General features: G+C 51.5%; 8 protein-coding genes across 8 annotated transcripts; 5 read left to right on the forward strand and 3 right to left on the reverse strand.

Moving 5' to 3' along the window:
- Window positions 1–839: 839 nt before the first annotated feature.
- N7458_011290 (ketopantoate reductase family protein) lies at window positions 840–2,020 on the reverse strand (the record flags this gene model as incomplete). Its single annotated transcript, XM_056914672.1, has 5 exons — window positions 840–1,412; window positions 1,464–1,642; window positions 1,699–1,777; window positions 1,835–1,928; window positions 1,980–2,020. The coding sequence occupies 5 exons, from the start codon at window positions 2,018–2,020 to the stop codon at window positions 840–842; spliced, it is 966 nt and encodes a 321-aa protein (XP_056759426.1).
- A 371-nt stretch (window positions 2,021–2,391) lies between these two features.
- N7458_011291 (FMN-dependent alpha-hydroxy acid dehydrogenase) lies at window positions 2,392–3,974 on the reverse strand (the record flags this gene model as incomplete). The annotated part of the gene is made up of 4 exons (XM_056914673.1): window positions 2,392–2,734; window positions 2,793–3,010; window positions 3,065–3,831; window positions 3,887–3,974. 4 exons carry the CDS (start codon window positions 3,972–3,974, stop codon window positions 2,392–2,394), a joined length of 1,416 nt encoding a protein of 471 aa, XP_056759427.1.
- A 451-nt stretch (window positions 3,975–4,425) lies between these two features.
- On the forward strand, window positions 4,426–6,247 carry N7458_011292 (uncharacterized protein; the record flags this gene model as incomplete). The annotated part of the gene is made up of 5 exons (XM_056914674.1): window positions 4,426–4,665; window positions 4,733–4,943; window positions 5,000–5,066; window positions 5,133–5,596; window positions 5,661–6,247. The coding sequence occupies 5 exons, from the start codon at window positions 4,426–4,428 to the stop codon at window positions 6,245–6,247; spliced, it is 1,569 nt and encodes a 522-aa protein (XP_056759428.1).
- Window positions 6,248–6,975: 728 nt separating this feature from the next.
- Window positions 6,976–8,256, forward strand: N7458_011293 (mandelate racemase/muconate lactonizing enzyme family protein; the record flags this gene model as incomplete). The annotated part of the gene is made up of 3 exons (XM_056914675.1): window positions 6,976–7,151; window positions 7,211–7,432; window positions 7,503–8,256. The coding sequence occupies 3 exons, from the start codon at window positions 6,976–6,978 to the stop codon at window positions 8,254–8,256; spliced, it is 1,152 nt and encodes a 383-aa protein (XP_056759429.1).
- Window positions 8,257–8,627: 371 nt separating this feature from the next.
- On the forward strand, window positions 8,628–9,533 carry N7458_011294 (uncharacterized protein; the record flags this gene model as incomplete). The annotated part of the gene is made up of 3 exons (XM_056914676.1): window positions 8,628–8,744; window positions 8,807–9,019; window positions 9,090–9,533. 3 exons carry the CDS (start codon window positions 8,628–8,630, stop codon window positions 9,531–9,533), a joined length of 774 nt encoding a protein of 257 aa, XP_056759430.1.
- A 1,319-nt stretch (window positions 9,534–10,852) lies between these two features.
- N7458_011295 (NAD(P)/FAD-dependent oxidoreductase) lies at window positions 10,853–12,144 on the forward strand (the record flags this gene model as incomplete). The annotated part of the gene is made up of 3 exons (XM_056914677.1): window positions 10,853–11,084; window positions 11,150–11,947; window positions 12,005–12,144. The coding sequence occupies 3 exons, from the start codon at window positions 10,853–10,855 to the stop codon at window positions 12,142–12,144; spliced, it is 1,170 nt and encodes a 389-aa protein (XP_056759431.1).
- Window positions 12,145–12,976: 832 nt separating this feature from the next.
- N7458_011296 (uncharacterized protein) lies at window positions 12,977–14,580 on the reverse strand (the record flags this gene model as incomplete). The annotated part of the gene is made up of 4 exons (XM_056914678.1): window positions 12,977–13,210; window positions 13,266–13,641; window positions 13,693–14,435; window positions 14,497–14,580. The coding sequence occupies 4 exons, from the start codon at window positions 14,578–14,580 to the stop codon at window positions 12,977–12,979; spliced, it is 1,437 nt and encodes a 478-aa protein (XP_056759432.1).
- A 1,101-nt stretch (window positions 14,581–15,681) lies between these two features.
- N7458_011297 (uncharacterized protein) lies at window positions 15,682–16,432 on the forward strand (the record flags this gene model as incomplete). The annotated part of the gene is made up of 2 exons (XM_056914679.1): window positions 15,682–15,961; window positions 16,035–16,432. 2 exons carry the CDS (start codon window positions 15,682–15,684, stop codon window positions 16,430–16,432), a joined length of 678 nt encoding a protein of 225 aa, XP_056759433.1.
- Window positions 16,433–16,512: the final 80 nt, after the last annotated feature.

The raw sequence follows: 16,512 nt of genomic DNA on the forward strand, positions 1-16,512 counted from the left end.
CTCCTGTCTTGGACGTTTGCTTCGCTCTTAGAAACGCAAAATTCCTGCAGAATGTGGGAGAGACAGCGCCTTAGACACCTCTTGGTCGAGCCGATGCTAATTAGCCCTTGTCGCAGAATGTCGGATCCCCTGATTCGGCATCAATCCGATGACCACCTGCAACAAGTATCCGGCCACACGTCGCGAAAGATGCTTTTGTTACTCTGTATCACAGACTGCATTTGCCACTACGGTGCTGTAGCATTCGCTGGATTCTGACTCGATAAGACTGCTGAAATTGGATGCATTGGATTCGATCAAGCTTTGAAACACACAACCAGCGTCCGGTAAGGTGCATACAGCATACGACACATGTATAGTGGAAGTCACTTTCAATAAGAAAGTCACCGTACGAGACACAGATGATGCCATAGCCCTGATACTGAGTGCTTACTAGCCCCCGACCCTAAAGGGTAGGCTAGAGAAGTTGATACGAGGGAAAGTCCTGCATGGAGGGGAGGGGGGAGGTCGAATGTGACTTCGATCATTTTGCCAGTGAATGATCGCTCCAAAAACGTGACCTGTGAGATGATATGGGATTTGTCTTGAGTTCGTTTATTTTACGCGGGAGATTATCCGAAATAGCCGCGAGCTTTCGGAATACCGCTGCTAAACAACCCAGCTGTCCCTAACATCCGTGGTGTGGGGTGAGCTCTTGGGGGTGTCACTCTATAAAGTATCAACGAGACCAATATTGGCCAGGAATCATATCAAGATGCTCTAACAATTCCATCTGTGGAAATTTGATACTCTGAATCACAATGTCTAGATCGGTTTATACTGCTCTACAGCTCAACAGCTCACAGTGCAGCACGTAGTCGACCATCTACCGCTCTCAGAATGAGATATATGGCCTCCAGATACGGCGCCTCGATACCCAGCTCTTTAGCCTTGCGCACGGGGAATCCCAGAATCACATCAATCTCCATGGGCCGACCACTCTTACAATCCGTCTGCATACTACTTCCAATGCCAGGCATAGCATTAATCTTATTCATGAGCTGATCAACCAACTCATCAGCCAATGGCACACCACACCCACGAGCAATAGCAATGACCTCGTGCATCAACTTGCGGGTAAACGGTTCCGCATCGGGTGAGGAGTGCAGCCAGGTCTGCGTATCAACCATAGTCAGCGTGGTCAATGAGTTCCACGCCACGTTCCACACAACCTTCTCCCATCGTTGTTGTTGCATGTTATCGAGGACCTGGAAGCAGGTTTGGCCATGACGCAATAGGTCGGCAAAAGTGTCGAGACGTTGTTTCTCAACGGTGCTGTCGAGTATTGCGTTGGGGAAGAGGCCGATCTGCATATCTTCGGATTTGGTGTGCTTGACGACACCTGGGCTACTCTGTATAGCTCCCACCCAGGTCTGCTAAGGTTAGTATTGTTCAACTATGCCGTAAAGTTTGCAGGATCTTACCACGCAGGTAATAATGGAGTTTTGAGGGAATTGCTTCCGGAATGGCTCTTCATTTCCAACACCGTTCTGAATCACCACAATGGTGGTGCGACTGGGGTCTACCACGGGCTTCAATTGGGCTGCCACCTCATCCTGATCAATCGCCTTGTGTGCGCATACGACGTAGTCCATGGTAGATGCTTCAGCAGGAGATTTGACAACTGTAGCTTAAACATTAGCAATGCACTTTACTCACTTGTTACTGGATTTTCAGTCTTGCCTTTGTAAGGTCGGAAGTTGTGCTGTCCATGGTTCTCGCTGTTGATGGTGATTCCCTTGAAAAGAACAAAGTCAGTACCACTGCTTTGAATTATGGAAGTACACAAGCTCACATTGGCCAGTACAGCGTTGTAGTTCGATCTTGCGACTACCGTCAGCCGTACGCGGTCGGAGCGATTCAGAATGAAGGCGTAAAAGGAGCCAACGCTATTGCATGTCAGCGACAACCACACCCTCGAGTGGTATCACTCTACTTACGCTCCTAGGCCGTAGAGCAGAATGTCAATATGATCCGACATGGCGAAGGGATGGACTGTGCAGGGATCTTCTGGCCGTCTGATCCAAAGGTTAAAGATAATTGTCATCGTCCCCAGCGTTAGCGGCGGACTTCTCTCCCCGCACCTTCATAGTGGGGTCGGCGATATTCCGGCGTGGGGGTCGCAGGCTTCATACCGCTAGTCCCTGCTGATCTCGGCGTTGTTTCGAGCGGTGAATACTCGCCGTTTTCACAATAGGCATGTATCCCTGTTTACCCGAGATCTGAAAAGACTCCGAAATAGGCTAAACTAATCCCATCATCACCGAGATCGAGGTAGACGGCTCTGTACATCCTAATTATCGAACAACAAACGTTTCTCAACATTGATTCATTGGTAGAATTCCGGAAATCTTATAGCTTCACACTTCCAATCATCTCTCTCTCCAAACGACTTGCATTTACCATCTCCGGTCGTAGTTCGTTAAGACTTGTAGCTCCCAGAAAAACCATGTTCATCTCAATCTCCTGTCGAAGGATCTCTAACATTCGACGGACCCCAGCTTCGCCGTAGCCCGCCGACATACTAAACAGAAATGGCCGACCGAGGCCAACAGCGGTTGCCCCTAGAGCAATAGCCTTAAGCACGTCGGTCCCACGACGAATACCACCGTCAATGAAAATTTGCATTTTCCCATCCAGCAAATGGGGTGCAAACTTTCGAATCTCGAGAAGAGTCAAGAGTGGTGATTGGGCGCTAAGCAGAGACGCAATATCAGCAGATGGCCTTTTTTGAGAGAGGTAGTATTTCTTACGTGTCTTGAGATCGACCACCGTGGTTCGATAATACAATACCCTGGACGCCGTGCTCGTATGCAAGAACAGCGTCTTCGACGCATTGGATACCTTTGATGACCACAGGAAGGTCAGTGAGTTCCCGGATCCAGGACAGAATTTCCCAGTCAATGGTAGGCGAAATGGAGCTCGCCATAATCTTGGCTACTCCTTGTCCCTGAGCGTCGCTATCCAAGGCCTGCACGAATATGAGCGTCTCATCTCTTGCGAACTGTCATAGAACAAGGCTTACCGTGACGGCCAGATTGAGCCGCTCGTCACTTTCTCTCTTTCCTACCACTGGGGAATCCACCGTGATCCAAATGCCTCGCGCACCTGCTTTAACGGCACGTTTGACTAGATCCACCGACTTTTCGATGTCTTTATTGACATATAGTTGAAAGAAAAGAGGTTGATCTTCAGAGGTACGCGCCTCCCTGACCTGCTCAACGGACATGCTGGAGCTGTTGGCAAGGACCTGTGCGAGTCCATCCTTGCCAGCTGCTCGAGCTAGAGCACACTCTCCATCTGGATGTGCCAGCCTGGCGATACCTACAGGGGACATGTAGACCGGTAGAGAAACGGAATGACCCAGGATTGACGTGGTCGTGTCCACACTGTAGACTTTCTTCAAGATACGAGGCCGAAGAGCCACTTTTTGGTAAGCACGACGATTGTTTCGCTTGCTTATCTCGTCATCGGCCCCGGAGGAATAGTATGCCCAGGCATTGGCTAGCAAATACTGTTTGGCCACTTCTTCAAAATCGTTCAGATTGATCAGCGTGCCGAGGGGTGGAGGGCCCTGGGCCTTTGAATCTGATGATGGTCTGGCTTCATCATTTGCAGTAGCCCTGACAACAGCCAATGCAGCCGGATCAATGTATCCTCGTAGGGCAGATTCCGGCAATGCCTCTTTCAGAAGGTCTGGTGAATGCACCGAGTCAAAGTCCTCAGTAGCGTCCTTGCCAGCACAGCGGAGGATGACTGCCGGGCCTCCGGGATGTGATTCAAGAAAGTCTACTGGAGGTATCAGCACATTGTCTCAGACCGACGACAAATAGTTTCTCCGGCGTACCTGTGACATCGTAGACGGCCCCGTGAATGGCGACCCAGCACGATTGCCGCGTGTTGTGTTTCTGTAGCTCTGCTTGCGTAAGGTTCATGATAAGACCTATTTGCTGATACCCGATGACCACAAGGACGTATCTTTCATTTGCCGTGGGAGGCTGACGTACAAAAGGACAGCTTCCTTGTGTTTGGGCAACATGGGGCTAGGCTATCCCCTGGACGATCCAAGCGGGGTCCCGGACTCCTCCCGAATGCTGCGTGGGGGTTACACACCTCGCAGGAGAGCATGATGACGATCATCATCCCGATTCTTAGAGTGATTATGGCATGTTTGGGGCGGAAACTATAATGTAGACCCCAGTCTCACGGGCTTCTCCGCGTTGTGATCGTCTTCTGACCCACAAAACATTCCGATCTCGTTGGTGGGGAATCTGGGGCGTGAAAGAGGAGAACAAGTCCCTTCCCACTATATCAGATATCTCATCCGACCTATATCGCGGGACGTTGTCTACTGACAAGTCTGAGATTTCAACAAAGTGATCAATCATGGCCCAAAACATCAGCCTGGACTCGACTGCAGGCCCTAAACCTGCATCGAGACACGTTGAAGGGTCGCACATCCCTACCGACACAGCCAAGATTCACAATGGCGACGCTGCGCTCGCATTGTTTGACAACCTGGAGGATATGCACGAAGCATTTGAGGCAGGAGAAGAGAAACAACTTGTTCGAAAAATCGACCTGATGATCTTGCCGTTTCTGGCAGTTTGCTATGCCTTTTACTATGTAAGGCTCATATATTCATCCCGAGTAGCAGAGGAAAGCATGCTTATTTACACTGTCATTACATTAGATTGACAAAACAACCCTATCCTATGCTGCCATTTTTGGCATTCGAGATGACCTGCATCTTTCCGGTAAAGAGTATTCATGGCTCTCAAGTGTCTTCTACTTTGGCTTCTTGGTCTGGTCATTTCCCACCAACCTGTTGATGCAGCGATTCCCCGTTAGCAAGTATCTTGGCGTCAACATCTTTCTCTGGGGCTTTTTCTTGATGCTACAAGGTATCTGGTGTCGGCTCATTCCGACCTGTCAATTTCGTGCACTAACATGAATACAGCGGCTGCGAAGAATTTCACCCAACTCGCGGTGCTCAGAGTCATTTCAGGCGCCGCCGAAGCATGCAGGTGAGTTGCAATCAGATTGATTCTGCACTTGATATTGATGGTCATAAATCCTGACTTATCGCCTAGTGACCCTGCCTTTATGCTCATCACCAGTATGTGGTACACTCGTCGTCAACAGCCCATTCGAATCGGGTTATGGTATACGGCGAACGGCTTCGGCATTGCCATTGGTGGGCTCTTTGGATACGGCATCGGCCAGATCAAGGGAACTCTTCCGTCATGGAAGTACGAGTTTCTCATCATCGGGGCCCTCTGCTGTATCTGGGGTATCGTCATGATCATTTTCCTTCCCGATTCTCCCGTCACGGCCCCGCAACTGTCCGCCCGCGAGAAGCGCCTGGCCGTCGAGCGTCTGCGCGACAACCAAACGGGTGTAGAGAATCGGACGATGAAACCGAAACAGATCCTCGAAGCTTTTCTGGATTGGAAAGTATGGATTTTCTTCTTGCTTGGATTCTCCGGGAATATTCCCAACGGTGGTATTTCGAATTTTGGCACCTTGATTATTAAGGGGTTTGGCTTCTCTACTTGTATGCACCTTGATGGGCTCCCAACTCTGAGATTCCATGACTGACAGCTAATGGCTGAACACAGTGGTCACAACCCTCATGCAGATTCCGTATGGAGCGTTCATTGCTATTATGATTCTCACAGCGGTGTTTGTCAACGATCGCCTTCCACCGGGCAATCGCTGTATCGTTGCTGTGCTGTTCCTCCTTCCTAACCTGGCTGGCTCCTTTGGTCTGCACTACGTCTCCGAGTCCCACCGGGTGGGACGGTTGATCTGCTACTACATGACCGGCTCTTACAATGCATCGTTTGTGATCATCCTCTCCATCCTCACGGGTAATATTGCCGGCCATACCAAAAAGGTGGTCACCAACGCGATGATCTTCCTGGGAGTCTGCGTGGGCAACATTGCAGGTCCATTCTTCTATAAATCGGAGCAGGCTCCCGGGTATTCATTGGGCATCTGGTCCATGATTGTGGCAAACTTGGTCGAAATTGCATTGATCATTGTGCTCGGATTTGCACTTGCTTGGGAAAACCGACGACGCGACCGGATCCAGGGGGTGATCGCTGGAGCTGAGACAGAGTACGAGCGACAGTTGGAGCTTGATCGGACTGCTTTTAGCGACTTGACGGACAAGGAGAACCTGAACTTCCGCTATCTATACTAGTAATGGGGAAAAAGGGTCTGCTTGGCATGCTGGATGCTTCGATGCTATACCTAGGAACTATGGGGTAGGACAATAGGAAGGATAAGGATTCCCAAAGGCTGAATAATTCCCATTGTTATTTGAATCCGAATCCATTATATATATCCCTAAGCTCCAGTAACCATCGATGCTTACTGTTTTCTCATTCTCAAATCGGGGCAATAGTGCTCGGTGGACTCGCCGCTTTGGTGGGGTGGCTTTTACCGTGGTACAGTCACAACCTCCCTCGGCCTCGTCGCGTCTCCAACGCGTCGCTTGTTGGCCGGCCATCTTCCTTCTTCCTCTCCTTTTTTTCCCTCTTCAGCCCTTCTGTCGCTCCACAACCCAACACCATTTACCCCAAGTTCTTCCACCAATGAGGGCGATCTCGAGGTAGCGTGGGGGACAATCGTGGTGCGACGTCTCCACCCCCAGACTTCTCCCGGACTTCTTCCGAATTTCTGTTCCCCCCTCCCGGCTCTCTATTGACCCCCGCGTGGGGTGTCACCAAGAGGAGTGGAGGATGGGGGTGCATTAGGATCATCCGATGGGGAAGAGGATGAGGGGAGGGGTCAAATGGAGGCGGGGGTCCTACTCGACGCGATCGGCGACTTCATATATGACGCCGGGTCTCTGCTCCGCCACTTGGAATTGCCTCCGTGGTATTTGCGCATTTGCATCTTCCCTATTCCCGCTCTGCCCTCCACACAATGGCCAAGATCAAGTCTATCGAGTACTTCCGGGTCAAGCCCCGCTGGCTCTTTGTCAAAGTCACCGATGAGGATGGCAACTTCGGCTGGGGTGAGGGGACACTCGAGGGCCACTCGCTGGCTGTCGAAGGAGCACTGGACGAGATCATCACACGCATTGTCGGGTTTGAAGCCGAGTGCGTATCACAAACAGAGAGCCCATCCCCCCGTTTCCCCTCACTGACCCTGTCCACAGCGACATTGAGCACATTTGGCAATTTATCTGGCGATTGGGATTCTACCGAGGAGGCCCGGTCTTCATGTCCGCCATGTCAGGCATTGACATTGCCCTGTGGGATTTGAAGGGCCGCAAGTTGGGAGTTCCGGTCTTCCAGCTGCTGGGCGGAAAGGTGCGCGACAAGGTGCAGGTCTACTGCTGGATCGGTGGCGACCGCCCGAGCGATGTCGAGGCTATGGCGTATGTATAATTCGATTGCCAAACCCCCGAAGCGAGAAGCGTTCCAAAACCTAACGCATATGCGATACAGCAAGGCCCGAATTGCACAAGGACTCAAGTGCGTCAAGATGAATGCCACCGAGGACCTCAACTGGCTCGACTCCCCCGCTGCCCTCCAATCCTGCGTCGATCGTCTCAAACAAGTCAAGGCATTGGGGTTGGACGCCGGCCTCGACTTCCACGGTCGCCTACATCGCCCGATGGCCAAGCAGCTGGCCAAGGCATTGGAGCCTCACCAACCTCTCTTTATTGAAGAGCCTCTGCTGTGTGAGCACCCCGAAGCCATCAAACAGCTCTCGAATAGCACCACCATTCCCATCGCGTTCGGCGAGCGACTTTACACCCGTTGGGACGTCAAGCGCTTTTTAGAGGATAGTTCCGTGGATGTACTCCAGCCTGATATTGCCCACGCCGGTGGCATCTCCGAGACCAAGCGCATTGCGACAATGGCCGAGACCTACGACGTGGCCATCGCGCCGCACTGCCCACTGGGCCCCATTGCCTTGGCGGCATCTATGCAAATCGCCCTGTCAACCCCCAACTTTGTGATCCAGGAGATGTCCCTGGGTATGCACTATAATCTTGAGGCCGGAGATATCGACTTGAACAGCTATCTGGTGGATAAATCCGTATTTCATATCAAGGACGGATACGTAGCAGCCCTCACCAAGCCCGGTCTGGGTATTGAGATTGATGAGGAGTTGGTGCGCAAGATCAGCCAGGAGACAGAACCTTGGCAGCCCAAGGAGTTCTTTGGACCTGATGGGTCTATTCGGGAGTGGTAGATTAATGATTTCTAGACTGCATTGAATACATAATATTCTGATATCTTCCTTGCCCCCCCCCCCCCCCCAAGACTTGGGTTGAAGAGGAGTTTCCACCCGTCTACCCACTTCACCCTTGAGAGATCATCACGAAATCACTCATAACCCGTATGAGAACTCCTCGGTGTCAGTTAACCCAACAACATAATCCTCGATCGTCGCATCATCCTTCTAGACGATCTCCCCACTCGGCGCGGGGAAAGCGTGGGGGCACAAGCCATGAGGGAGAGACCGGGCACCGCTCCGATATAAGGCGCTTTCTTCCCCGCAGGAACTGAGAAGATCAATTCTGTCCAGCAAAAAAGGTACATCACACTCGACTCTCATCTATCATGGATCTGTTCTCGCTGAAAGGCCGAACTGCCCTGGTGACCGGAGGCACCCGTGGCATTGGGCAAGCCATGGCAATTGCACTGGCCGAAGCAGGAGCCGACATTGTATTAGTGCAGGTACGAGCTCCAGGGTATCAAAAAGATGTCAAGAACATGCAAAATGGCTGACATTCTCGCAGCGGGACACCAGCAACCTTGGTACAAAAGAGCAGATTGAGCAACTGGGTCGAAAAGTCAGCATTTACACGGCCGACCTGGCTTCGCAGCAGTCTGTTTCCCAGCTGGTGGCGACAGTCATCCAGGGTGGACATGATATTGATATCCTGTTGAACTGCGCTGGGATTCAACGACGCCATCCAAGTCATCTTTTCCCCGACAACGACTGGGATGAGGTCAGTCCGTCGTTCTCATGACTCGATTCGTCCAGAGTTCGGCAATCACTAATTGAAACTGCCGGGTTAGGTCCTTCAAGTCAATCTCACGACTGTTTTCACACTCTGCCGCGACGTCGGTGCATACATGCTCACTCGCACCCCCAACTCCTCAGGTCAACGCGGGAGCATCATCAACATCGCATCCCTCGTCTCTTTCCAAGGCGGTCTCACTGTCCCCGCCTACGCCGCAGCTAAAGGAGGAGTCGCACAGCTCACCAAGGCCCTCTCAAACGAGTGGGCATCCAAGGGGATCAATGTCAACGCCATTGCACCTGGATACGTTGCGACAGACATGAACACGGCGCTGATTCAGGATAAGGAGCGGGCGGCGAGTATTCTTGCGCGGATTCCTGCTGGGCGTTGGGGGAATCCGGATGATTTCAAGGGTTCGGTGGTGTATTTGGCCAGCCGGGCCAGTGCGTATGTTAGTGGTGAAGTGCACACGGTGGATGGAGGGTGGATGGGGCGGTAGAACTGGAGTAGATAATTGTTGGATGAACGGGAATGAAGGTACCAGATGAATCCTTTGCTCTTCGAGTACGTGTTGGTATAAAGTCACGGGATCTGTAGCAAAATGACAGCTCAACATCTCACCTTCGTTTTCTTCCTCCCACCTCAGCACTATCCGTGCAGCAAATTGAAAACATCGAACTTGATTCCAGATTTGACGGATCTTCCAAGGTTCCGACTTGAAGAGTAATAATCTTCTCATGATCTCACTCTTAAGAAGCACGATTGGCAGCTGAAAAGGTCGACCCACTTTGCGCTGCAGAATCCACTGGACTATCGATCGGGCTGAGCTGAAGCCCTGCCAGGCGGGATAATTATTGGCAGCGAAAACAGCAAACATGCACCAGTCATCGATCACGATCATGTCTCCGAGGACGTGAACGTGCCGCTGCTCACAGTACGGAGTGACGACAATTTAACTGCAATGTCGAATTTGAATCCATGCCACGTTCTGCCATTCTCTTTTTCTCTTTTTCTCCGGAAGTGACAGCAATAGAAGCCAGGTATTAGTCCTGTTGCACCGTCTTCTCGAGCTTGTGTGACGTGAAGGCCGATCACAACCAAGTCCAGCTCCTCAACCTCCTCAACCCTGCCAGGTTGGCGTCCTCGAAGCCAATCATATCCAGGTGAAGAGCGGCCAGCCCCAGCGTTCGGCCGGACGATCTGGGTCTTGCAGCTCTGCTTCCATGGCTTATGGCTAGCTATCTCCCGCAGCCTAGCCGATGTTTATTTCGTAGGGGCATTAAAGGGTCGGTCCCCGTGGGACCCTTTGCCCATCGGGATTGACCGACTACTGGCAATGGCTTGATCTTTCGCGGTTAGGCACGCTGGGTGAGAGTGTAGCCTACCAATCGCCCGGCCCTGCTTCTTCCATGCAAGCAAAGCACCCAGAGTGCCATTTGCATCCATCCTGCAACCCGCGCCATCCGAGTTGCTCCACGCAGATGTCGCGCTAGAGTTTGCACGACTCTGCAAGGGTTGCCGATCTCGACGATCTCCGCAACTAACCCAGTTAGTAACAGATGAAAGGTCAGGAATCTTGCTTTTTTCCCCACAACGCCCCAGTCACGATCCTGACCAGAGCGCCAAGTGGGCTTGGGTGCTCACGATTTCAGTCGATATGAGACATTATGAGCGAAAAAGCGCCTCAATCAATGGACAGAGAAGCAGAACCTGGAAGCTTATAAAAGGCCAAGTGTAGCTTCTCCGGAGCCTGTGGTTGCTCTGTGGTTTCCTCTCTCGTCCTCTCCAGGTTACTGTCTCCTTTCGCACTGCGTCACAATGGCTCCGAAAATCGCGACCTTCCTGTCCATCGCCCTGTCTGTGTGGACCCTGGTGGCTGCCGAGTCCATTCCCAAGACAGAGTACGATGTTATCGTCGTTGGCGGTGGTCCTTCTGGTCTCAGTGCCCTAAGTGGCGTCTCGCGCGTGCGGAGAACCGCATTGCTCTTCGACAGCCAGCATTACCGTAATGGCCCTACGCGTAACATGCACGATGTCATTGGCAACGATGGTAATACTTTAATATCTTTGATTGTTTTCATATAGCGTGTACTCCCCATGTTGACTTGGAAATAGGCACCCCGCCCGCCGAGTTCCGCGCCCTGGCTCGCGAACAGATCCTCAAGTATCCCACGGCCCATATCAAGAACGCAACTGTCAAATCGATCACTCCTATCGGTACTAATGAAGTCTCTCGGTTTTCAGTTGTTGATACGTCGGGTAACAATTACACTGCTCGCAAGATCGTTCTTGGTACTGGTATGCGGGATGTGCTTCCCGATACCCCCGGTTTGAAAGAAGCTTGGGGCAAGGGTATCTTCTGGTGCCCCTGGTGCGATGGCTACGAGCACCGAGACCAGCCCTTTGGTATCCTCGGCAACCTGTCTGATGTACTAGGCAGTGTATTGGAAGTGAACACCCAGTTCTCGGACATTATCGCCTTTGTCAACGGCACCCAGACCCTGGCAGGGGAGGCCCAGGCCACTGCGGCCCACGCAGACTGGGAGAAGCAGCTCAAGGCCTGGAACATCAAGATCGAGAACCGCACCATAGCCTCTATTGAGCGCCTTCAGGATGGCGAGACACACCAGGACAAGGCCACCGATATGCAGTTTGACAAGTTCCTGGTGCACTTTACCACTGGCGACCCCATCGAGCGCAACGCTTTCATCACCAACTTTGCGGCTGTGCAGCAGTCTTCCTTGCCGTATCAGATGCATCTGAATGTCACGAAAGAAAAGATTAACGTCGACGCTAGTGGCATGCGTACGAACGTCACCGGTGTCTATGCCGTTGGTGATGCCAACAGCGACGGTAGCACGAACGTTCCCCACGCCATGTACTCTGGCAAAAAGGCCGCCGTCTATCTTCATGGTATGCTGTCATCTCGCGTAGGCTTGCTTTGAATGACTTGCTAATAGAAATTGCCAGTGCAATTGTCCCGCGAGGACTCCGCATCCAAGATCTCCAAGCGTACTGGCCTGAGCCAGCGCGAGTTGGAGAAAGAGGCTACTCGCGCGATTGGTCGCAATCTTGAGCCGCAGTGGGAGAGAATTCAAAAGCGAAACTGAGTGTAGTACTCTTTGTGCCTTCCGTTATTTCTATAAAACTGGTGCAGTACCTATCTCAAGCCCTGGGGTCGTATGCCTACGGGCCCTTGGGATGCTAATGCTATGCATACATGGATGAAGAGCATTCTTATGATTATTGTTGATCCTTAATAATGATTCAAAAAGGAATCAAATAAGACTATTGCCTTTCGTATAACTTTGAAGCACCGGCCAGCTGCCATTCGTAACTCTCTTTAAAGTATCCTCTTACGCCACTATCTTGCTTGCTCGCATCTGGTGCTACTCTTCTAACTTGGTACACTTAACTAAAACCTTTTGTAGTTGTATCCTTGTTTAAGTAGTCCTGTAGAAATAAATCATCTAAGATCACCTCAAATGTAACAAGACTCCCACAGCGATCTCGAAGGAATTCAAAAATTTGGTTGCTCTCCTCAAGGACCATATCAGTTCTAGAGCAGGAGTAGACCAGCAGAGCCCCGCACTAGGCCTTTACGTAGACTTGTAGGGGCGGCTGCGAACGTTACATTTACCCCATTCTCAAACTCCGATTGCTTCGCCTACTTCGTTCTCATGCGGGATTGAACCAGTTCGTAACTCGTATTTTCACCAGTACCGGGGGCTTCGATACGATCCTGTGGGAAATTATTACCGAAAGTAACTAATATATCTATATGATGTAACAATAAAAGAAGACCATGTATCCCAAGAAGAGGGTTTATAACTGGAATCGCTTAGACTGGTAATTGGAATATTGCAATGGATTTATAAGACGTAATTAGGAAGACGACATTCTAACTATATCATCGACTTTCGTGTACGATTCGAGTTTTCTTTACATGTCCTGGAATCGCTTCATGGGGCCATAGCTCGAGGTAAATGCCCGCAGAGACTTTCCACAGAAATACAAAGGGATGGCGAACAGGAGGCTGACTACCTGGATTGCAGTCATTTCACCAAACACGGGGGCCGTGCCTTGTCGCTCAATCCAGTTCGCTGCGTATAGGGATAGAAGCATGCCGATGGTATTCCGGATGACGAAAATGCTCACAAGCGCCTCACCCGTAACCTACTTCATAGTCAGCTATGTGATAGAAGAATAAATAAGAATTTACATGACGAACCGGCTTATACATCTCCAATGAGTATGTCACTGCGACGTTGGATATAGCGGCCACACCGAAGGCTTGCATAGCATAGCCAAAGGCAGGACCAATCCAATGTGTTTTGTGTGCCACACAAAGTCCAAATATCAAGATCCCCGCGGGACCGATGGTGCCTGGAATAATTATAGCAGGGAGTCGGTATTCAGGTAGCCGAGGACCGCCGTGTCGGGCCGTACTTCGACTTGATATAATGTCAATCAATCGGCCACCAAGATAGAAGGCGAATAAACACCTGATGAAACCGGACAAAGAGAGTAATCCGATATCCCCGGAGCTCCAATTGTAAGGGGGCTTAGTGAATGTGCGGGTGGAAGTCAATTGGACGACAATATTCCTGATAACGGGGTCAGTGAGTTGCAGTGAACCATATGAGAGAAGCACTCACCACCCAACCGAAATTCCAATGGTCAGTGAGCACCAAATCAGAGGAGGATAGGTCGCGTTGCCCAGGATGTCCAAAAGTGCCCGGAGGAAGGAGGCATCCCGGTTGAAGCCAAGGGTCAAAGACATCCACTCCCAGTGAGATCGCTTGCGCGAGGGCTCCGTGTTGTGTCTTTTGATGTACGAGGTTTCTCGAATGGTGAAAATGGCTACCACAAAGACAACGCCAACAGCAACTGCCAGAAAATAGCACATCCAGCGCCAATTCTCTTCCTGGATTAGATACGCATTGATCAAAGGCCCCACGAATAGTCCACCAGTCAAATCCAAATGGAAAATCATCATGTAATGACCGCGATCCTTCGCAGGGACCATATCCGCGACCACGGCGGGTACTGTGGCATCGGCTGCGGCGGCTGGAAAGCCAGAGCAGATACGAGCCGCAAGCAGCTCACCATAACTGGTAGCTTGGCTTGACCAGACATTCATCATGGAAAGTCCTAGCATTGCCAGGAGATAAACGGGGCGCTTTCCAATCACCCGCATGAGCGGAACCCAAAAGATGTTTCCCACGCCGAACATGAAGACATTGAAACAGACCAGTTGACCAGCCTGGGTTTGGGTGACATGAAACTCTTTGATGACAGCCTGGGTCGCAACTGCAAAGTTGCTGGAATTGACGTTGGCCAAGAAAGTGAAAGAGCAGATGGTGAGGTAGGTAGATAGCTTAGCGGAGAGGGACCAGTTCTATAGTGAGTCTGTATTAGGGTTCAGCTTGTATGAGGTGTTTGAGTGAGCAGTGACTGACTTGAGGATTGTTCACATCTTGCTCCTCGACAGACAGTTTCAAGTCTGGTATCGAGGCAACGCCTCGTTCATCGACTTCAGCCATGGTTTCAAGATGACTAGAAGCGGTGTTCGAATCTTCCTTGGTCTCGATCATAGTGCCGGACGGCCTAAGGTCTTACCCTACAACGTCAATGCACCCGGAGAGACCAGAAGTGGCGGGCGATCATCGATCAGAGGGGCGAGAATGGGGTTTGAAATAGTCACCTCGAACAATCGGCCCTGGTGAATCGTTCCCCACAGTCAAGCATGGCGGAGACACGACTAGTGGGCCATGAATTGGGTCTCATTGGACCCCGGCTGAATGGGAGAATCCCTTCTAGTGGATTGTGGACTGGTGGAGGAGTGAAGTTGTTCGGCATTTCCGACTGTTGGGGCTCAGCCTGTCCTTGGTATGCATTCTAGCTCGGTAAGGACCGTCGGCTAACGCGTCGTGGTCGCTGGGGCCAGGAAGCGCTCATTTGACCTCATTGCAACATATCCTTGAGTCGCAATTATGTTAACATGGATTCCTAAGTATTGCCGACAGGGTTCTCGTGAGTTGCTAGCTTTGGATCCGCATAGCCTGAAGCAACGGGAGCAGTTGGTCCCGTCAGCTTTCGGGATTCCCGAGTCGACGATCGAGGATCTGCGGGGGGCTTTCCAGGCGAACGTGGTTCACCAAAAGACACATGATTCATGCACTCTGGTAGGGTGTGCTCTCCGGTAAATCCACACTGTCGATGGCATGGTTTTGTGGGGGAGTGTGGGAAGAGTTGGGAGTGATGGATGGTGGATGGAGGTTCGATCTGGACTGAAGTATATATCTCGGCGTGTACTCACACTCACCTCTGCACAGGAGTTTCTGCACTCGAGCCACTTCCAAGGTTAGAATGTATTATATCTCTCCGGTCAGTCATTTTATTTAGGAGACTCTAATACAGTCAATTCCATATCTCTGAACTGGAAATATCGTACTCTTCCCAGTTCCTCAGGTCTCGGCGGATTGGCCGAGTCCTCGTGACGGGGCACCCTCGGTCGGGCTCTTCTCCGCAGTTTCCTCCTTCTCCAACCTCCGAAGCTGCCCTCTCACCTTCTCACTCTCTCACTCTCTTCCACTCCTCCTCCTCCCCCTCCTCTCCCTCCAGCCCATCTTCAACTCACCGAAATGGGCCTCATCAGTCGCGTCCTCAAAGTCACTGCCGCCGGCACCGTCGCCTCGGTCGGTGTCTTCTTCGGAGCCACACGCAATGACGTCTTTGAACCCATGGACACCACCGACCCGATCTTCTCCTCGCCATTCTTCCAAAAGTTCAATCCCGAGCGTAACCCGACCCTGCATGACGTTTGTGTTCGTCGCATCCCACTGGATAAGATCAATCCCTCGTTGCTGGAGAAGAAGGGCAAGCTGGTGGAGGCCTTTTGTGCGGGTGTCTGGGGTGGCATGGGTAAGCTTCTGCGCTTTTCATTGTGCCCTACAACTTGCGATTATGTCTTCTAACACTCACTTTGCACCTACAGGATACATTCCTCAGCGTGCGTACCTTGCCAATAAATACCAAAGCCCCGAGACCGCCCACCATCTCTGGGACCGCAAGGACCTCCTCTCCAACAGCTACGAGGTCGGCACCTTGATCACCGACCACTTCGAGGTCGTCGAGAAGACCGACGAGAAGATTGTGGTCCGCTGTGGCGCATCTCCCCGCGAACAAGGCGTCCGCCCCTCCGATGGCCTGTTTGAGATCGGCGCAGTGGTGAAGCAGGATAAAGGAGAGGCTGAGTTCACCTTGAAGAGCTGCTTCTACCAGGGCCTGGGCAAGGCCGAGGCCGCTCCCATGGGTCCGGTTATGGTATGGCTGCACCAACAATATACCAAGTTGTGGATGGAGACTGCTATTCTGAAGAACTGTATTCGGTAAGGGGACGGGGATTGACTGCGCGCTATGTTTGCGAATGATCCATGTACATATGCTTCTCTTAATGGTCTACGAACAAACGA

Source organism: Penicillium daleae (assembly GCF_028827525.1).
Source record: "Penicillium daleae strain IBT 16125 chromosome Unknown utg000009l_segment0_segment0, whole genome shotgun sequence".
Lineage (NCBI taxonomy): Eukaryota > Fungi > Ascomycota > Eurotiomycetes > Eurotiales > Aspergillaceae > Penicillium > Penicillium daleae.